This window comes from Saimiri boliviensis, chromosome 9, assembly GCF_048565385.1.
Source record: "Saimiri boliviensis isolate mSaiBol1 chromosome 9, mSaiBol1.pri, whole genome shotgun sequence".
NCBI lineage: Eukaryota > Metazoa > Chordata > Mammalia > Primates > Cebidae > Saimiri > Saimiri boliviensis.
Window position 1 is genome coordinate 34,441,178 of NC_133457.1, and position 23,425 is coordinate 34,464,602.

Genomic DNA, 23,425 nt, shown 5'->3' on the forward strand with positions numbered 1-23,425 from the left:
TACTTCTTTACTTAATAACAATAGTAGAGACAAATATCCCATTTAAAGACTACTTTCACCACCAAATAACCCAAAGAAAGAAGGAACACAAAGCAATTTTCTTCTCTCTAGTAGCTTATTGTTTGTATATCAGAATTAATGATTTGGGACCAAATTCTCCTCAAGCAACTCTATGAATTTAAAAACATCTAAATATATGTATCTATCTATCTTATTTCTTACTGAGATTCTTCCTCAAGCGTTAAAAAAAAAAAAAAAAAGAAAAGAAAAAGAAAAAGAAAGAAAAGGAAAGAAAAACAAAGGCAAAGAGGAAAAGGAGGGAAAAGGAGACTGCACCTGGGGAGGGCGGCTGGGCGGTGTGCTTATCAGTGGGGCAGGACCCATGGCCGAGGCAGCATTCAAGCTCCTTTCCCTTTCGTCCTGGTATATTCGGTCTCTTTCCGCTTCTGGTAACTGCAAGAAATTCTGCATAGCCCGAAGGTTTACCAGCAAAGACTGGGATGCAGTCTTGGGATCTTCTTCCTTTCGGAGGATTTCTGAAAGCAAGCCCTGCAGGAAATGAAAGGCACAGGGTGAGCCTGCTCCCCTGCTTTGCCCAGCCAGCGGTGATCCTTCCCTTTTCTTCTCCACTCTGTTTAGAAAATGAACAGTCAGAGGCATTAATTCTGCATAGGAATATATTAGTTACAATTGAAGTGGTAGAGAAGAGAGCCTCAATTGTATTCTTAATTTTATTAAGCATCTGCTTTACATATAACATAAACTGAAACTGCCTAATTGGTCTCTTTCCTTTGAGTAGCTTAACTTGCCATGAAATCTTTCACAGAAAGACGATCCAGGGAAGTTAAGAATAAATGAAATCCTCATAATGCAACAGCATTGAACTGTATAGTTCTCAAGCTGCCTAGACAAAGGCAGTGGAATGCTTACAGCCCAATATGTAAAGATACAAAGCCATTTCTAGAGAAGTAGAACTTTCAAAGAAAATACCAGAAAATGAATTTTAACATATTAGAACAAAGATTATTACTAAAGCATCACCTAAGGTTTACGTTGTATTTTCACAGGCAATGTTTAAAATTATTCCTTAAACTTCAGCTTATCAAAGTACATGACACCACATGACCCTTTCAATTTACCAATTACAGAGAACCTCCCTGACTATCACAAGTGATTCTAAATACTATCTTGCTGTGTTAAGCCGTTAGGTAACAGGTTTAAATTTTGAACTTTAAAAACCATAGAAAAGATCTGAAATACATTAACTACTTTTCAACATTGCGAAAATCCATCATAGCATGCCAAGAAAAGAGTATCAAATTCTGTAATTATCAAATTTCTTAGGGAATAAAAATTGTTATTAGTAATAGAAGAAATTTATAAACCATTAGAAAACTCTTAAGGTGTCTTCCTCCACCCCCATAGCAGAACATCAATTTTCAACTATTGTTTTTAACTTTTGGAAGAACTCTTTCAAAAATAGGTGGTTTTCCCCATTGTGTTTAAGACAGAATATGAAACACAAGTATGGGGAAAATTTCTATTATATAAGGGTTAAGCAGCCCTTCTCTCTTTAATCTTGTACATGAAATAATGCTTAGAATAGCAAGAGATATTTCACGTCTTCACTTAGCCAGAATATCAGCTTCAGAATAAAATTTTGTCAAGATTTCTATATAAATTGCAAATCTACTTTCCAATATCCTGCAGAAATGGTTAAAGGTATATTGGGGAAAGGAAGGTAAGTTGTCATGTTCAACAACGGAGCCCCAAGGTTAAAACATTTGTTATTTTCATGGTTTGTTAGAAGTGCAAACCTGGTTTTGTTCCCAAATTTAAGGATAATGTACCATACTGCCTCAATGTAGCAGTTGGGTGCAGACAATACAAAAATACTGATACTTTTTAAGTGATTTATAAGCCGGTATTTTAAAAAGCTTTTAACAGGTGCAGAAGGCTTAAGAGTCCATTTTAAAGAGTCTCTCACTTAGTCTCTTACAGCTAAAGCCTAAGAATTGGACCTGAACTTTCAGTTTTACCCTAAGAAATGTGACTGAAGTATGAAGGGCACATGTCCTTTTACTCAGGATAGTAACGAGTAATGCTGCAACTGTGTCTACATAAGAGCAAAACATCGAGTCAGTTTAACTAAAGTTCAGTCAAACAGGCAGTCAATCATCCAGCTATTTAATTTGCACAAGGCCAACTAATTAGATGGACTGTTTCTGACATGTCATACTGAAAGTAAAACATTCAGGTCTCAAAAATAAAAAAGTTTGAAAATGGGTGTAAAAAATAACCTTTGCTCTTTACCCCTCTCCACCAAATGTTGTGTCTTAAAAAATGTGCTTGATAAAGCAATATATTATCAACTACACAAAAATGGATACATGCAAACATCAGTATAAACACAATATGCTACAAATTCCTTGAGTATAATAATCTAATATTCACTTTCATCATCCCAGCACAATGCCTCTCACATAAATGTTTGATAAATATTTACCAAATGGATTGATCATGTGTATGCAGACCACAATGGAAAAAAACAGTCACAAATAGGTGATAGAAACTTAAGAACAAGATGTGCTACCCATGAGTGAATTCTAGGGGTAGTTATTAGCAATCATTTGGGCCTACAGTGAAAAGTTCTGTGGCATTTTGTTTATCCTAATTGTCTAATAATTAAAAAAAATTAGATTAGGGCAAATGATAGTTATAAATATTTAGGATGTTATTTGGGAAACTTGAAATTAGATATTTAAAAATTCCACATAACAAAGTAATATATCATATATTTCTATCAAAAATATTTCCTGAGGCAGCAGAGATCTATAGTGAGAAAATCAAATATAGGAAAACATACAAAATAATACTCTTTCTCAAGTCTTGCTAACATAAGACTAAGTCATTTTCGTATGGCTTAGACTGGAAGATAGCATGTTACTTGGGAGAAAATTTTAATGTTCTCTATCTATATTTTGACGTTGGCGTGACTTCCTCTTTGAGCTTACAAGCGTTTTTAGGGGCAAAGCATTTTACTTCCACTTACATTAATTATTCTACTGGAACAAAGTTTTTTGTTTGCCGGAAATATGTGGATGGCGTAAACTGATGTTTCAAACTCTCAAACACTCAAGAGCCAATGTAGTGTTTGGCTTAAAGAAGCCAGTGTAGACAGTCTCAGGTGTTTTAGAAACCTTCTGGGGTTTTTTGTTTTTTTTTGTTTTTTTTTTTTGGCCCAGAGCTTTCAATGAGGGGAGTGCCCCCTGGTGGAAATGCTTGAAAATATTGTCAGAAAACATTTTTATTAGTTATAATTACTAAAATAATAATAATAAGAAGAAGTCACTTTAGAATAATTTTAGATGCAAAATGACTGTTATCAGATCCTAGATATGGGAATTCATGTTTTAGTCCTGTTCAGGTTGTTACTTGAATAGCTGCATTCTTATTTATATGCTGAATTCAAGATATGTATGGTCACCATCTCCTATTTCCTACAGTTGGAAGACATAGTATAGACTTGCCAAGGTCATTTGTAGTAACGCCTCACACAGTGGACAATAAGAGTGACCTTTTACCAAAAAAGCTTCATGCTAAAAACTAGTATGCCAAGGCCATACTTATTTATGTCATAGAATATGTGAAACATCAGGACAAAAATATGTCGTCAGTATCATCAATCAATGGTGCTCAACAAATTTAAACTAAATAAAATCATTAGTCATTCTTGTGTCTGAAAAGAACCTGAGAACTTGTACGTTACGTAGGAAGTAGGAAGTTACCAGTATCTCATGAATATTAATTTTATTGAAAACGAGAAGCTGCCTTTCATTGGGACTTCACATCTTACCAATAATTAGATGTGTGCTATATATATGAAAATATAAAATTATTATGCATTGTCATTACATAGTGGTTGAGTGAGAGTTCTATTTTTTTAACTGAAGAATAAATTTACTGCTGAATTCCTAAACCTGTTTTTACATTCCAGAAACAGTTTACAAGTTATTATAAGTAAAATTCATTAGTAATTGCAAAAGAAAGAAAAAAACCTCCAACAAATATTATCAGTATTTCCAAAAGCTAATTATGAATTCTTTAAAACAGCAGATAAGTAAGAGAGACTGCCAATCTGAACAAGACTGTCTGGTCTCCCGTTTGTCTCCTCTTTGAACATAATCACTGATTCAAATAGATTTTATCAGCTTCATGGAACTTCAAAGCCCTCGAAAAGAAAATATGATTTGATGTAACCTCCCTCTTAAAAAGAAAATACATAGAATATTCTTCAAGGCTACCTGCCTCTGTTGTTTGGTGAATTTTTAATCACATGTCCAGGTGAAAGACAATTTTCAAACTCCACCTACTACCTTGGACTCATGCCAAGTAAGTTGTAACTAGACACATTTCTCTCTTGTCGTTTGGCAGGCAAACCAGAGAGCTGTCATGATGGGGTAATAGCAACTTTTTACCTTTTATTCAATAGTGATATGGATAGTGGACTTTTTAAAAATTATACTGTGAAGAATTATAGAAACATAGTAGCAATTTCTGTTAGACTTAAGCAGGCAAATTTCTCTCCACCACATAATTTACAGAACTCAAATTCAATAAAACATTACATGATGGTCCATTACTGTTATCAGTTTTGAATAATCCATCTTCATTCTTTATTTTACTGGAAATTAAAGTGTACCAAAGACAAGGGGAGGGGGAAGAAAAAGGGAGTAAAAGCTACAGAGTAGGATCAGAGTTAAACTCTAGGTTTTATTCTTTTAAAAATTAAAGGGTATTAAAGAATGTATTTGCATGTAACAGAACCTTTAAATAGAAATAAGATAGAAAAGTGAATTGAAAAGCATAAATCTAGAGGCTTTGGCAACTACTTTTAGCCATAGGTTTCCATTAAAAAGACATCAAGTAGGCATAGCTGAATGAATGACATATACTAAAAGCTGGTATCTTCAACAGCAATTAAAGAACATATGTCCATCAATTCAGAATGGGGAAAATTCCTTAAAACAAGTAATCATATAAATTCACCATAAATTTTCAGAAAAGATAGACTTAAAAAAAACAGTCATATGTGAAACTCATAAGAGAGGGTCATGTGTTAATGTAGAGGACCCTATTAAGATGATGAGACAATTCTCAAGAGTTAAAACATAAGACCCAGGATTTTAAAGTTATACAGAGCTGTCAATGATTAAAATAATTCTCAATTTGTAACAGTGTTATCTATCCTATTAATGGTTTAATGCTGTTTATAAGAAACAGTGTCTTTATCTGACCTTATCATATAACTTTGCATTTGTATGTATATATTTAACATTTTTTTTAAGTTGGAGTTGGAATTGCACATTGTACTAGGTGCACACAAATGTGTGATGTGCGATTGAACTCTGCAGAGCTCCTTGCCTATACATATGCATTAGCATGTGTATTTTCGTACTCCACACTCACACCATATCCTCACTCTGCACCTGCTTTTATTGAAATGCATACACTTTGAAATAAACACACTACATGCAGTCGTTCGAATGCATAATCATTAAAAAATAAATGCAGCTGTGTATGTATGTGTGTGGTTTTTAAGAATGACCAATGAAAATACATTCATGCCTGCATGTGCAAAAGCTAGTTCTCAAGGAATTAATATTTAAATATATGTATAAATTTCCTCTTAAGTCAAACAGCTTTAAATATGGCCCTACATCTACTTCGACTGAAAAGTACCAATTATCAATATAAAGCTTTAAAACCCCTCCATAATCCAGGGCACCAAATAATTTTTTTGTAACAACTTTTTTCTAAATTGGCTATTATTAATAAGGAGGTATCTGTAATCAAGCTGTACAAGGTTTTCATTCTTCTCTCACCCTCAGAAAAATTAAGTCACTGTTTTTGATATTAACCACAGAGACGATTACCTTTTCAAAGAGATTAATATGGTATAAAAGAGAAAATTTTGCCTTTCTTCTAGTAACAAATCCTGTAGCTATTGTGGAATTTGTCCTTTTAAGGACCAAAACCAGAACAAATGGCCAACTCCTCATAATGATGTTACAGCTACTGGCTGTACCCAAGGGAAGAAAAGCTGTAATGATGGGTGGCAACTTTATCCTCATTTCTCTGAGTTCTACCCTCTTAGCATTCTTCACTATATCAAGGACACTTACTTAGTGCTTTAAGAAATAACAGCTCAATATTTAAAACACTTACCAATAACTGTATATATACATATCATTTGTGTCTATGTCATGATGTCTTTGTGGGCTTTTAACTCAATTCAAAAAGCATTATTGAACTGTTATGTAGAGGTTTTTTTTCCCTAGGAGGGGGAATTATTAGTAGTTATTATATTTACTAAAATAAAGAATGCTACCAGAAACAGAATACCTAGAGGGTTGACTTTTGAGTCATTCGTTTTCAATAATTATCCCCCAGCTGAATATAGGTGTCATATTAAATTTACCAGCTAATAATGACCACTTTTTTTAAGCTGTAAAGATATGGCATAGGTAAAACCATACAATTTTAACTTGAGTCCATAGCCTTGTGCAACTGCCCTTTTAAATAAACAGGCAAACGTACAAAAAACAGATGAATCAACTGAAAACAAACACTGAATTAAAGGCTTTGTCAGGTCTCCTACTCCCAATCTAGTTAAGGCAAGCCAAAAAAAAAGTCACAGCTGGGATTCTCCTAGGTATGGAAACTCTGCCAACTAGGAATTAATACTAGATTATTTCTGTAGCAGAATTTTATTCTTTTAATCACGTAATAAACAAAATAACTTAAATTTGAGAGGAAAATGTGAGCCAGGACCAAAAACAAGATAAATTGACAAAAGAAAGAACAGTGGTAAAACAAAAAAGTTGCAAAGACATAATGTCCTCATTCTAATCCAAGTTATTGTTTTTTTGTTTGTTTTTGGTGTACCTGAGCCAAAATTAAATACCATATATATCATGTATCACACTAGTTTCCAAACAAAGAAAAAAATTCTCATTCACAGTTCAACAGAGTCAATTTGTTTAGGGCTTCTCAAATACCTTTATCTTATGACCTCTCATATACATCACTTTTTCTCCATGACTCTCTTAAACATATTCCATGCTGATAGATAGTATCATCACAGGAATTGGCCCAGGAGGACACAAGTGTGCACATTAGGTGTATAACCAGATAGTAAGATCTCTAAAAATGGGTCTGCAAACTAAGGCCTGCCAGCCACACTTACTCCATGGTCTGTTTCGTAAATAGTTTTACTGAAATACTACCATACCCACTGCCATTCATTTATTGTCTATGGCTGCTTTATTACTCTACAGTGTGACAGAGATTTTATGTGCTTCGAAACTTAAAATATTTACTATCTGGTCAATAACAGAATAAAGTCTGCTGATGCCTGGTCTAGAGAATGAAGTTTGGAAGACAATAACATGAGAGAGAGCACAAAGCTTAGAAGCATTTTATATTAATGAGTCATATACTCTTTTTCCAAAATGGCTGCTTAGAATTAAGTGGATTATTGCTCCCAAGGTCTTAACAACAACAACAACGGTGTAGTAGAACTTTAACAGGGAACATTTATATACTTAAGTTTGTTATCAGTAGAACATGAGCCTTAACCAAGTCATAAAACTCTTCTTAACCATCTACTACAAACAGTTTATGATTCTATTACATAAAAGCATAGGTAATGCCAGTTTAAAATATGTTTGACATTTAATTAGTCTCTCAAAGCCCCTGAGTTGGGAACAATCTGCACATAGGTTTCCTTTGTTTCAGAAATATATCATAGGAAAAGGAGTGATAAAATTGAGGCACCACCTGGAACAGGTAATATGATCACATCAAGAGAGAGAGAAAATGTTAGTAGAGTAAAAGAATAAACTTTAGTTATAGATGGAACTAAAGAAAGAAAAGAGGAGACAGCACAGAACCATTTATGAAACACAACTGACCTGAGTTCTGTTAAAAGCCACACGTGCAAATACTGCCTGGGAGATTCCTGCTCGTTTCAGTTCATCGCGTACCCACTGGTAGATTTCGGAAGACACCTCTGTGTTGGTTGAAACCTGTTGCTCCAAAGGCTTATTCATAGATCTACTGACAGGGGGAGGGTGGTTCAAGTATTGTTGGTTTAAGGACTGCTGGGCTAAAAGTCTATTCACTGCATACTGCTGGTTCAGTAGCTGAGCCATCACCAGCTGCTGGTTGACCAATTGAGGACTGATAGGCGTTGATACGAGCCCAGGGTGCAGGTTTGGAAGAGGGGTCCGGACGGAGGGCTGACTGCCATGGGATAGCTGTGCAGGGGATGGAGGCTGCTCGGCTGTGTTTCCTGGAACCGGTTGCTGGCCAAAATTGACATGATTGGCGCCTTGCTGGGATAGCTCAGAAAGACTATCCATTTCAACTAAAATGGACAAAAAGTAAAATCGCATTCAACCAACAATAATTGGCATCGATAAAGATTTCTAATCACTTCCTAAATTTAAAAAGGGGTAGGCTCAGGGCATAAGTTGCAACTTACCACGTTGTGTTTTTGCTCTCCTTTCCTGAAAAATTCTATAAACTTTGGAAGTGGGACAGCACTTCTGATCTCATTTTTAAAATGTGGTTTAATTTAAGGCATAAAATCAATTATACCAAATTCTTTCCAACTAGTTGTTCACTCTCACTTATTACCCCAAGAAGGCTTATAAGCAACAATGTTTTAAAATGGCTTCTAAAAGAATGTCATTTGCTTAATGACAACTATAAACAGTTAGCTGAGCTAAGAAAATAAGCTTATCATAAGCAACTAAAAAATGTACAAATATATTCTCATGATATTCATTACCTTTAGTACTCCAGGAAAAAGGTGTAAAAGAAAAAGTATGACATAAAATGTTACCTACTTTCAATTTTTACCTAGCAGTGAATAAAAGTAGTCAATGTAATAAATAAAAATCGGTACAATGATAATAATAAAGGAATGTATATTGAACACTGTGCTGAATATCTTACATGCCTGGTTTCACTGTTTCATTTTAATTCTAACCATCATGGGCGGTAGGTATATCTGGAAATACTTTTTAGAATAAAGCAAGTGATGTATTGTGCATCAAGCCAGCATAATACCCAGTGTTGCTAAGATCCAAATGTTTTTTCTTCAGGAAGCTATGACCATCACCAGTGCAAAAGACAATCTTGCAGGGAATCGTTCTGGTACAATGGTGATGCTGTCATGATTTTCCAATTTATTCCCACCTACCCAGGATGAATGCTTCTCCCTTGGCTAGGTCCCTCAAAAGGATTGGCTGAGCGTCATCTCTAAGTGTGTAAATGCTTTGCTGTACGAGGAGGAGACTGGTCTGATGTTCTTGACTGGAAAGGCTGAGCATGAAGCTTTACGTAAATAAGACTTTCCAAACTGTACACCAACTTCCCACGTATAGACTCTAGTTTGATTTTAATCATCAATTCTCTTTTCATTAAATATGCAGGTTTTATATTTAGAGGAACTTTATCATAGTGCTATAGCTCCTGATACATGAAAAACATAACTAAGAATTGGGGAAGAAACCTTCCATTTCTACCAGTGCTATCAGCCCAAGTGGGCCATTCACAGAGAATAGTAATTCAAGCAATTATTCCAAAAATGATGCATTGTCTTCATTACAGCTCTAAGCTATAAAAGGCAAAGAATCCATTTTGGTAGACGGATGGTTTCTCTTCCAATATTAAGAGCTAAAACATGCTCAACATTTGCATTTTCTTATTTCTTAAAAATTTTTTAGAAAAAAATTAAATGAATGTAAAGGAATAAACAGAAATAGATTTAAAACAGGACATAATGCGCATTCCTATACTACCTTAAAATATATTTTTGGAGGGTACAGGTATGTGAAGGAGAATATTAATAAAAATTAAAGCATTAACCTTAATCACAGTGTTTGCTTTTGAGAGCATTAACAGACTCAACAGGGAGAAAATGCCGTAATCTAAATACTTAGGTACCATACATAACTTTTATCTGTCATTTTACACTGCAGATTTTAGTGTACTTCTTACGTAACAAATACTCACCTAAAGTTATGTGTTAAGACAAAATGCCATCTTGGAATTAAAGTTTAGAAATGAAACAATTATTGTTCTGGTATGGATGGTAAAGCAATATGCTTACCAAAGTGCCCATCCATGGAAGGTGGGGGTTAGAGGGATAAAAATCACTTGATCTCTACTGTGGAAACTACAAATAGAGTTTAATTCAAGAAGTTTAATTTCCTTAAAAATTGGTTATAAAAACAGGCACTTTCTCATTCCCTCAGACAAAAACAAAAAACCTAAAAGCAGGACTTATCACTGAGAGAAATCACAGCTAATATTAGTTATTCAAGGCCTGGTTAGGTCTTCACTGAGATGTTAAAAAATGACAGCTCCCCTCCTCACGCCTCGATTTCCTGCATGTCTGACAACCAAGTCAGTTTGGCTGATTTAAACACAAACATTTATTGAATTTAATTATCTCATTATACTCATACCCACTTCCCACCCCTAAAGAAACATTCTAAATTGATCTCTAATTGGGCAATCAAAAGACCTGGCTTTAGATGTGACTTTGATAAACCCCCAAATGACATGTAATGGTATGTAGCCACTGCTGTAATGTTTTTTTGCTTACCCATCATATCTTTTGTCTTCTTGAAATGTTTGTACCACCTTCCAAATTCTTGACATTTTGCTGCTGAGACATTTGCATAGTAAGTGCTGTTCACAATGGAAGAAATCATACTCTGCATGAAGAAGGGGGGAGAACATTTGTAATACACAGAGGCACAAGATGGAACACAGAAATGATCTCAATTGTATTTTTTTTAATCAACTGAGTACCAACACATTTTTGTTTCACACTTTAGCCTAAAGCTTTGATTTCTTGAAATTCATTAAGTAGATCATCAGATGCTTATTTAAGTAGAAATTAACAGCCCACTGAGACCAGCATAAAGCTATCAAACCCACAGACTTTGCTCTAGCATTTATTGAATCTCCATCAATGTTATCTATTCCTAGACTGTCAAACTTTCACTGGTCCCAATAAATCTAAATACATGAAGATGACTTTGTAATTGTGATTCATAAATATACACGACTTGGCGATTTTTTTGACTGAACTCTACATCCTTTCTCCTCCAAATATAGACCAGGGACCAGCAATATGGGCATCACTTGGAAGCTTGTTAGAAATGCAGAATCCTGGGCCCTACCCTAGACCAGGACACTCAGCATCCGTATTTTACCAAGATCCCCAGGGATTAAAATTTGAGAAACAGCACTTGTACTTTTCACTCTATTATTTTAAAGTGGAGGTGCATTAACACTGTTCAAAGGTTAACTGACCATATTTGAAAAGAAACAAACTAGTCACAGAGATCCTTTACCAAGAGAAAGACATTCTGCAATCTTATTACTGGCTTCATCAATAGTAAAGCTTAAGTTTTGAATTTCAAACTGACCATAAAAATTTTAAATTTATACATTTCACGCTACTAAATTTCTCAAGGATACCACAAAAAAGATGACCTATTGTGACTTTTCTTTACCCTGCTTTTAATAAATTTAAATCCTGCTTTTACCCTGAAAACAGGGTCAACCCTTTAATATACAAAAATGAAGACATGATTTTATTACTGGGAGGTTGTTGTTTTTTTTTTTAAATCATTTTCAACAAGTGTTTTCCTCCCAGAAAATTTTGGTTATGGTAAACGAAATTCGAGGTCCATTTTAACCTGTTACCCATATTCTCTAGTAACAGCTTAAGTTAGCTGTTAGTAGGAAATATGGGTCTTAAGAGGAAGACTTTGTAGCACCAATCCATCCCTCACCCCTATGTGTAGAAACAGGAGAACTCGAATTTCAGACATCAGTTGGTCTATAGTGAAATAGTTTACAGAAGGCAGCATTGTTCTGGGAGGCAGTGAACAACCAGAAAAGCCAGTTTGGGGACAAAAGTATTTTTATATAATTATCTTCTTTAAGTTACCTCTAATGTAAAGCTCTTTTGGTTATTATTCATTCTCCTGACATCCACTATTAGTTTTAATTCTGTAGCATGCACACATTTCCGTAATATGTAAATTTGGGGGATCTCTAAAGAACTTCCAGTGAAGGATAAGCTGAAGTCGCATTATTTATGTAAAACACAGCTATCTTTCCTAAGAGGCACGGTGATACCTTTTTTTTTTTTTTTTGACACTTTCTACTTTATAGTCATTTTCACATTTTATATCTCTAAAAAGACATTCTTAATGTGTTCATGATGTTCTGCCATTAATCCAATAGCTTGCAATTTCACTAAGAGCCTCCCACAGTCCACAGTGTAAAAAGACACTTAGCAAAGTTGCCAAAACCAGAGCCAGAAGATTACCTGATCTGTCAGCTTCGATCTCACTTACTCTCTTGTAATAAGGGATCAATAAAGTCAGACACTAATAAAAACTATTGAGATTGCTGATGGATAATGGTGATTCTTCTGCAAATGGATGACAGTTCATGTTCTTCCACTCTGGTCCAATTTTTTTTTTAAATGATTACTCTTTACCTAGACATTCTGACAGTTCCTTAAGTGTTAATATAACAACACATGGAAGTTTTAGATGTGGTTTATGTCTTACTTTTTAGAAGTGTATGGAATATCTAAATTTTGCTGAGGTTTTTGACAAACATCCAGTATACTTCAGTTTGCCAACAGTTCTATATATGAATATTCTCTTTGCTGCACACCTACCATATCCTGGCTGGTACTAAGGATGCAAAGATGGGTAAGACACAGCCTCTGCCTACAAGAAGTTTACTATCTATTAAGAACACAGATATGTAAATAGATCATCTCAATTTAATGTGATTTGGTGTATCAACAGTGGAAAATGTATAGGGGACGAGGGAAGGAAGAAGAATTCATGGTGTGTGTGAAAACAGATCTGAAATAGTTTTATAAAACTAGATGCTGGATGTAGTAGTGTGATATAGTTTATTATTATCCATACATGGAAAATAATATCCATATGTGCATCATCATCGAAGCTTCCCCCTACCCTGCTTAACCCTAAAGCGGTAGGCTCTGGGCTTGAGTGCTTTTTCTGTCACATGGTGTATGCTTAGGAAACTCTGATTAGTGTAAATAATAGCCTAACACAGATATGAAAGGCTAATCCATAACTTATAATGCACGACAAAGCAACTTTTTGGATTCCCTACCTTTCTGTGCTTTAGAGTGACTGGGAACTATTTCCTAATTCAGGTAACTTAGAGTCACGTCTTTTTTTATTGGAACAACATGCAATAATCTGTCCAATGAGATTGCTCATATAGCTACCTCAAGAGGGTGTGTGTGTGTATGTGTGTGTGTGTGTGCACGCGCGCGCACGTGACACGTCATGCATGTGTTGATCAGGTGGTAAAATCCTTACTAAAAACTGAGGCATAGCATTGGAGTAGACCAGCCAGCTGGTTTCCAAGGCAGGGAAGAGACTGCAGAATTTTGTGGTGCACATGCATTTGAAAATCATATTCAATAGTGTAATCTTAGAGTACCAGGAAAGAAGTAACTATTCTTTTGATAACACAAATAAAAGAAAGTCATAGTTGGTAATATTTTCCTAGGTGGTGGGGATGTACAGGTAGTAGACCAAGTTTCATGTTAGAAAGGCTTGGGATTCTTGTGTCACTTAAAAGGAGGTACTGGTTTAAAAAGACTGCACTAAGCTGTGAGTTCACGCAGGTCTGGGGTACCATATAATTTTCTAGCTCAATGCCTGGCATATATCAAAATAAACACTAAATGTTCATCTGACAAAACAGAATAGAAATAAACATACATTCAAGTAAGGATGTATCACACACTGGCAGTAGGACCTTGGGTCAAATAGTTGACCATTCCATCAAAATTTCCTATGCTAAATGGGAATGATAATAGCATACATCTCATGGAGTTGTTCTGAGAATCCATCCATTCAGGCATGTTTAAAATTAATTCAGCATGTACTTATTTAACTTCTACTACATGCCGAGCACTGGGCAAGTCAGTAGGAAAATAATGATGTGAAGAGACATACTATCTACCCTTGGACAGACAATAAATAATAGATGTGTTACAATTAGCAAAGAGCTTGTAACATATTACGTATAGACTTAAGAGATATTAATTACTATGACAACCCTCTGCCGCCTCCTCATCACTGGGCTTTCATTATATGATCACATTTCATATCAAGTGACTACAGTTTAAATATCAAAGGAGTATCAGGTAAAATTTTCAAATGATATACAGTATTTTCAGTGTAATGCAGAATGAAGTATACTGATGAAATTATTAAGTTACAAGTTGGGTCAAGTAATAATAAGGGAAAACACCAAGGGGAAATACACCATTTCTTCTCATACTCCAATTTGGTGGTGTTTTTTTGAAGCTGGCCTGTATCTGGCAGACAGCATCAAAAAGGTACATCACTCCTCTGGCTTGGATGCATGACCCATGCCCTCTTCCATCTCTAGCTAACAGTTGCTCATCCTTCAGGGTACAGCCTGGGCATCCTTGCTTCTATTAGGCCTTTCCTAACTTCCCTGCACCAGAGCATCATCCTGCTGTTTATTTTTCACTGAACTGTGAGCCTTAGGACTCATCTCAATACATCCTGGATTCACTACAGGGCTGGACACATACTAGGTGATCAATGAAAAGGGTCACTAAAAAAAGTCATTACTGCAAGCCACCAGAAATACTCTTCCCTCTTTTTCCCCTTAAAGGTCAAAAGTAATGGCAGCTCAACTGTTGTCACACGAATCTTTCAAATCCATCGCTTTGGCTGTCGTGACAGAAATCATAGTTTCAAGAACCTTTGTTCATTAATTTGCAAGAGATCCCTTCCCAGGTTTTTCAAAATACATCCACACAGATGTCTCGGAAGTTGCAGTGCTCGGTGGTTATGTTATTCCAGTTCTCGCTCAGTGTCTATTTATATGAGCTATCCAAAGCACTTTGAAAAAGACACAACTTGTATGGCAAGTTTCCTATTCAGTGGCTGGTCTGTATAAAACATCAATGATCACTGAATAAAATAAACCAACTGACAAAACTCAGTCGGTTGAAATCCCAAGTTCAAATGCTACACGGTATACCAACCAATAAATAGGCCACAGCTTCCAGTGTTGGGAAATACAATTTCAAAGTCGGCATAAATTGGCTGTGGGTCTCATAACCCCAGTGTGACACAATATTCTCATCCTAGGAGCCAAGTTGTAAGCTTTTCTAAGATCCATAAAGCACATGTCTACTCCCTATGAAGAGCTTCGGTTCTTTCTGAGAGTCTGCTGAAGTTCCGATCTGAAAGAATGCCATCTTCACAGAAACCCCAGTACTCTAGAATGATACCATCTGCCACAGGCTGAGCTTCCTTTTCAGCCAAATACATTATTTATAACCTTTCTAATTGTGAAAAGGTAAGGGTGGAATTTTTCTAAAGCCTAACTTAAAGATAGATAGAACATTCTGAACCTTTGCTCTCAAATACTGTAGCTCTTTTAAATTTGAAAAACAAAAACCACACGAAATCAGTTGAAGTTACATAATTTTTCAAAAAATTATATTCCTGTAAACCCCTGCTAGAGTATCATATATACTGTAGGTATATATTTATAACACATTTAAAAAATGAAGAAAGATCATTTTATTTTTCTACTTGTTCATCTTAGTAGCCAATGAAGGGGTTTTTTAGAGAGGTGAGGACTTCCCAAAAAAAGATTCATCAGCTGGGGAAAGGCAGAGATCTGATTACCCTTAAAATTGCTTTGTTGTGCCTTTAACAACAACCAAAAAAAACCACCCCAAAACAATGCTAATCAGGTTATTCAATCATTTAAACCAAAACTGTTCATGCTTTTCTGCCAAATCAACCAACCACAGCAAAATCTGTTATCTCTGATTGCTCAGCTTCCAGTCAAAAAACAGTTAACCCCCACTATACCAAAAGTTTTCCAAAATACCCTCAGAGCTCTGCAGGCTCATAGAAAATAAAAAGAAAACCATGTCAGCTTTAAAGGGTAATTGGAGTGCTGTACCATATTTGCATATTACAATATACTCTAATAAACTAAACAGCCTGTACCGGAAGCCAGCAGCTTCCCAGTATTTCATATGATCTACATACTTGCTTTTTGTGCACTACTTTAAAAAAAAAACAAAAAAAAAAAAAACCAGGACTGTGATATCATGATCAAAACTTACTAAGGACTTGCCGACGGTTTAGCTGAGGTGGGGAGGAGGTAGCAAGAGCATCTACAAAATGGTGGTTCACCCATGTTTAAAGCTTTCAGGCTCCATCAGCAGAGAGGGCAAGGGCTACAACATCTTATTTACACAATTATCTAAATACGATTAAACAGCTGATGGACAAATATTAAACTGGAAAATGTATAGTCATTTCAGCTTAATGTAATCCTCTTTCTGTAAACACCCAAGATGATTTTTTTCAACCAGAACAGTCCTGACATCTCATAAGCCTAAGGGTGAATAGCAAGAGATTGTTTTTGATAGTTATAAATATTCAAAAGACATGCAGACCATCTGCTTTCATAATACAGGTAAAGCAAGACTGAAATGGTGACTGCTGTATAAAAATGATTCTTTTAACAAAGTCTTCCTCTCCTCGAAAACTATAAAGACAGATGTCAAAAACTGTTTACACAGAGCAATCAGGAGCGTGCAAAATGTAATATTCCTTTTACACACAGTGCTTGCTAAAGAGATTTTTTTTTCTTTTTCTTCCCATCTGTGTGTTGCAACACATTTCTACAAGTTAAAAACATTTTTTTCAAACAGAGATCTCATGAATACCCAAAAACATGCTATCTGGTTTCTGAATGCTAATTAATTTCAACTAAGGAATCTGAATATCTTTTTTTCTGTAGGAAGGAATGTATGTTTTGAATTGGAATACACTAGAGAGACAGCAAGGGAAATAATCATGCACAAGTTTAATTCTATAAGGAGAATTTTATGGTTCTACCTTGTTTATAATACATATCTGTTATGTCCGTGCTTTATATGAAAGCACATCATTGCTAATGTCTTTGGCATAAAGTCTAAAATAATTGTTTTCTGAAATAAATGCCTGTGCAATGCAAAATGTGTATTTAAAAAACCTTTAACTTCTCAGTCTATGGATGGTGATGTATAAAGCCCTATAGTTAATTTTCAGCGATAGAACACTCATCTTGACAGTAATCTTTTTGTGTATTGTATTAATGGTGCAAAGGCATTAAGCACCTTTTTATAATTTTCAATAAAATGAGCATTTACTGAACAATCTGTCAAACTATTGGCTTTTATTATTTTATATTTTTATTTTTTGAGAAATGCAACTTCAAACATTCTGATCTCCCACCCCTTTGTGCATGTCCTGACCACCTACGGCCTCAATTTTTATAGCATCTTTTTATCTGTCTGAGGAAAATTTAAAGGTCAAACTTTAACTTCACATCATCTCCACATTCAAATACAATTTTCACAGGGATTTCTCGTAAATGAGGTTTCCTTTTAATCTCAAAGGACATCAAATACTACAAACAAGCCCTAAGAAGCATCGTATGAGATATGAGATATTGACGAGAAACAAATTTGTTGAAAATTAACAGGTAGTCCCCATCTGGTATTTGGGGTGGGAAGGACGGGAAATGGGCTTCAATTTATGAGAGCGAATGGCAGGATTTCTAAGTGTAATATTCTGTTTGTGCTTGTTAGCTTATGTTTCCCAAATCTTTCCCTCTGGATCCTCTATTGCTTTCTAAGCTATTCTCTTGGGAGATACGATACAACTGGGACATATTTGGAATCTCAATTTGTTGAGAAGAGACTAATCACTTCTAAATTTTACTTAAACTCTAGTTGTCATAGTTATGGCTCTTGCCATCTTGATCAATCCTAGTGCCTGAAAATGGCATTTTCATACAAAGTAACCCTGGCACATTGCTAAAATTGGAAACTCAGTACAAAGCTCCAAAAGAATACAAAAGGAAGCACAAAGAGAACATATCCAACTCTACTTCAATTTTCCTACTATATTTCCTAAAGATGAAAATGTGACCATATCAAAGCACAGAAATTTATTTATTTAAATGCTCAATTCATAATTTTTAAAGTAAATGTTGGTTCATGGTTTATATGACTCTTCCATACAGTTAATTTATGTAATGCTCAGGTAATATGTTCTGACCAGATTCTCTATTCTGCCCCATTGTATAAGTACCGATCTAGACCCTTCTTATCACACTGAAACCTTACTTAAACCAAATAAGTATGTTCGTGAAGAGCTTAAACTATAAAGTATTTTTAAAAGATATATTATTATTAAGTGCATGTGATATTCCAAATTAGCTGCATACAGAAGCTGTTAACATGAAGGGAACTGGACTAGATAATCTCCAATGTCTCTTCTAACAGCTTTAAGTGTCTATGAAATTTCTATGTCTTCTCAAGCCAAGTGACTAAAGAAGATTCAACTGTAACGCACATTATTCATTCTCAGGCACTCACTGTGCAAATGTTTCCAACTAGTTTTATTTTTAGGAAGGTTACGGCCCCCTAGCATCCTGCTTATGATTATTTAAAATATACTCATTATTAAGTTAAATATTGTTATATCCAAGTAGAATTTTCACAAGTTTTTTATTAGATAAATATGAATCCAAAGGGTTTTATTTTATTTTGTTGCAAAAACTGTTTCCTGATTCTGAATCTTAGGCACTCTATATCAATGTACCCATTTGAGAAATCTCTTTCTCTGATTCCCTTGTGTGGTTAAATTGCTCATCCTCTCTAGAGATTAAAATTTCCAGTATCTGTACTTACAAATAGAAGGAAAAAGATACCAAATTTAAGTTCCAGAGATCTTAAATAAAGCATTGAAAAAAACACAAACAGCAAAAAACAAAAACCCTTAAGCCACAGAGTGAAAACAAGAACTAAAGTACTTTGAGCAATTCATTTCCCAAAAGTAAATATTAGAATTGGGCTCTGTAACTCTTCACAGGAGACTTTAATATTACCTCTTTGCATTTCTTCTTTATATGAGCATATTGGATTTTTAGGCCATATTGCCTAAAAATTGGGGGTAAAATACAATCCTGGCTTTTAACTTTTCATGAGGCCACAGAACTAATTTTGGAAATTACATAAAACCTATGAAAGCTATCCATGTATTCCAAAAACTGGCTTATAATTTCAGGGTCTGTACAAAACCTTGGAGCAGATTGTGGGGTTCATGAACCCCACTCAGATCTGATCCAAGACTTCATAGAAGACTGAAGGCTAAACCACAGCTTTGATTTCTGTGTCTTATCCATCACTGTTGGCTTTTAGATAAGGCTTCCCATGTCTACCAGATAAATATAAACCAATGTCACCTCTGGATTAGATCATACAGAAAAATCAAATTATTCTGGCTTCATCTCAATCCATATTACGAAAATCCTTCACAGTGTAGGAAAATGCCATCCTCTGGTAATCATCTCACTAGAAGTTATGGCAAAATGATAAAAATGTGTTGGAATGGCTTATAAATCATATAACAAAGAGCTCCATTCATCAATAACCATGTGTTTTCCACGCTGAGCTGGTGCTCATGCAAAAGGTGGACAAACCAAGTCCCTAAGGCCCATTCTGGAATGGCTGAACAGTTATCTACACTTGTGGCTCTCACTAAATTCAGGTAACTCTAGACTTCTACACAGCTGACTTTAAAATGCTGTATATTTATAGCCTTAAATGGAGTCTCTTATGCCAAATGTTGACTTTAGAACACAACTGAGGAATGGACATTGTAAGTGAACATGGGGTGATACTGTCAACATTTCCATATTGGCAATGCCAGCATCGTTGTCCATAAATTATTTGACTCTGTTACTGAAAATTTCCTATTTTACTCTTGAATATGAGAAGAAAATGGACAAATGAAAATAACAGTAAAGTAAGGTCTCAAATATAATGCAACTGAGATAAACTGAAAACTACTGGCCAGGCCAAAATACATGTACAATTATGGAAGAAAAATTTTTAAATCTAGAAATGCTGCATATGTTTTTAAAGCTTGTCCTTAACTGTGATGTATAATTAGGTCTTTCAAGCATTTTTCAGACATCTGAGTCCCCTGTAACTCCAAGACTATTGTTCTGCTTACAAACATCTAAGTTTAGCACACATATTAATGAACACTATCAAATATATAAAAGCATGAGACAGCTTAGAATGTCCGTAGGCTTTCTTAGAGAAAAATTCAGAAGTGATTTGTTCTAGTTAGGTAAACTAAAAATACAGAATTAAGTTAAAATAGGAAAATATTTTATAAGTATCTATCAAGTACTACTAATACAACTATTGACATGGTATATTGGTTTATGAAATAAACATGTACAAATCCTACAAGGTTGTTTAAGTCTGATGAATATTCCCGAGTCCCTACTGTGTGCCAGGATCTATGACAGTGATGATGAATACAACTTAGTTTCTTTGGGACAGTCAATTACAGTATATACAGACAGCCTAGTTAGTCCACAGACTGTTTCAGAACAATGTGGAAAATGCTAAGCCAGGCACACAAGGCGAGGACAGAAGCTGCTGGGAGTACAGGTGAAGTCAGTTAATGCACAGGACACTGGGAGAAGCTCTCCTCTTGATGACAGCTCCATCAGACATCTGTATTCTATTTGACCTTGTCTAGTCTAGGGTGTCATATGTGCCAAACTTACAAATGAATTTATTTAAAGTACTAGCTTCAGTCTTCCCCCACTTTTATTTTAAAATACATCATAACTTAATGATTGTTAAGTGTTCCTTAACGTTGAGAATGAGTTATAATATGGTCCAAATACCTTTCATTTTTTTCACAAATGAAAAGTATTTGGTTTCCACTAAAAATGAAGATTGCACCAAAATTTTCCATGGAGCCGAGAGTTTCTTAGACCATGTGGCATGCACAAGTGTGATTTCAAACTCTCAATGCCCACATTAAAAACAAAAAACAAAAAACAACAACAACAAAAAAACTAGTTACGGCACACTTTAGGACTGAAAACTGTCCTAAATGTTTTCTAAGCATTAGCTCATTTAATTCTCAAAACAATACTAAGAAACTGGAACTATTATCTTCCTACTTTACAGGTAAGAAAATTGAGTCATGGAGGGTCAGCTGCCCAAGCTCATAAGGCTGGCCACAACAGGACTCACGTTCCTCATTGCTATGATGCTAGGAGCTCACCAATTAAAGTGATGCTAGACAGCAATGACAAACAAAAACACATACAAAGTGACAGAATGAAGTTGTTGAAGAAATACCGTTACTCTAAAGAAGTAGTCCCATTAAAAAGTAAAAAGAAAATTAGATCAAGCTCCGTCATATGTTATCATAACCCAGGAGTTTCACTATAGAGAAGAGTCCCATTGTGACATTTCACAAAGCTAATACTTGTTACATTTTTGAACTGCCTTGGAAGAAATAATAGGAGGACAGTAAAATGGGACAAGCCTGAGATAGGTGGTGGTATCTAGTAATGAAGTAACATGTCTTGTTATTCAGATAAGAATGTGATTTCATATAGTGCTAGCAATTAAAGCTTTAATCTTTTTTTTTTTTAACTTCCAACCTATCATCTGGTTTGCATCTTCAACCTGAGTAAACTAAATTAGATCAGCACTTCCATGGGAAAATATTACAATAGAAAATAATCAATTTTTTTTAAGAGAGAAAGAGGATGACTAAAGAGAACAGTTTCAGAGTAAGATGAGAGAAAAAGACTGCTAAAGAAGTCAGCCACCTTCCCTGCAATGAGGAATTCTGCGACCTTATGAATTGTCCATGACGGAACTCCAGCACCCATAAGACCGCATATTAGAACACAATACAATCTTATATTTCTGTAGCGCCCTTCATGCGAGCATCCCAGGGTGCTTTACAATCATTATGAGTTAAAATTAAAACTGAAGCACATACAATTCCTAATAGAATCATTTTAAAAATGCTAAACAGAACAAATAACTTTTAAGTCTAGATTTAAAAGTCCCAACAGCCAGAGCGTTCCTTACTTCAATTGGCAATGAGCTGCGGAACCAGGGCTGAGGCTCTCTCCTGTTATGTTAAAGGCTCTCTTATGTTTTTTATACTCAGGGCACGTTATAATCAAGCAGTTTCCAATGAAAGAGTGGGAAATTGAGTTTGTGTATCTGTTTGTTTTGATTATCTGGAATTTTTTTTTTTTTGGAGTGGAGGGTTGTTTATGAGTTTGCCCAAATCTGGCATGAAATGAAGCAGATCTATAAAGCAAATCCAGATAAAGCACAACTTTAAGTAGTAATCGAGAAAAAAAAGATATCTAAAATGTACTCTAAAACTAGTTCTGTTTTAGCAAGCAAATCAGTTTGGTTAGCATGATTTGGTTAAGTTGCTTTTTTAAAACAATTAGAAAATAGCATTTAATAGCCTTTCGCTCAGGCCATGTCACTCCTAAGCCTTGGGAGTATTTATTATTCTAAGCATCAGGCAAGAAAAGAGGAAAAATACTCTCATGATATGGTAATTTTCCTTGCATTAGTGATTTTGAGGTCAAAGTAAACCTGTTCAGATCTGAAACAAGGCACAGGTAAAAATCTATTAAGTGAAAATAAAGTAGTTACACATTGTTAAGCACTCTCTAAATTGGCATGGCTTAAACTCTTTCATGTTTTACTATTGTGAAAAGATAGTGGCTATAAAATATCTGAGATCAATCCATTTTAAGTTAGATGCTTTATTAAGTTTGGCTTTTTTGATTAATATATCTGAAAGGTTACAGAGAGCTAACATCAAGCTACAATAAAATCCTTATGTATCTAAGTCAGCTAAAAGTGAGCCTGATATATTAGATTCAAAAAGGAAAACTTGCAATTTAGAGGACAATTCTATTGTAGATTATACATATTATAATATTAACACAGAGCAGACATCTCAGTAAGTTGAAAAAGGAATGATGTCATGACTGGTTCAAAAGAGGAGGCAAAAAAAAATTATTTGGTACAAGTTTTGCAATTCACCCAACTACCCATATAAGACAGGTTTACCATTTCCTTTATGGATACCACCATTACAGTACTACAATTGCTGAAAAGTGGTCATAAGATCCAATTAGTATCAAGCACTGAATACCTGGCAAAGCAGACATTTATAATCTAAGATTCCCACAGTCAGTAGGGTAAAAACTGGGGAAAGTTTTATAATTTTAAAAAGGAAAGAAGATTCTCTTTAGAGCTTTTCTTCAAAATATATGGTGTTTAAACATAAGATTATAATTTTCTACTGGGAAGAGGCAAATACAAAATCATTCCAGCACATCTCAAACAGGAATC

General features: G+C 35.0%; 1 protein-coding gene across 5 annotated transcripts in view; it reads right to left on the reverse strand.

The window, feature by feature from the left end:
• Positions 1-23,425, reverse strand: part of SATB1 (SATB homeobox 1) — a 99,563-nt gene that overhangs the window by 41,198 nt on the left and 34,940 nt on the right. For all 5 annotated transcript variants that reach the window (XM_003924927.4, XM_010335642.3, XM_010335644.3 and 2 more), the window contains exons 6-8: positions 10,682-10,793; positions 7,977-8,431; positions 337-549 (exon numbers count right to left, since the gene is read on the reverse strand). In XM_003924927.4, the coding sequence (XP_003924976.2) occupies positions 337-549; positions 7,977-8,431; positions 10,682-10,793 (780 nt within the window). The remainder of the gene's footprint in view (positions 1-336; positions 550-7,976; positions 8,432-10,681; positions 10,794-23,425) is intronic.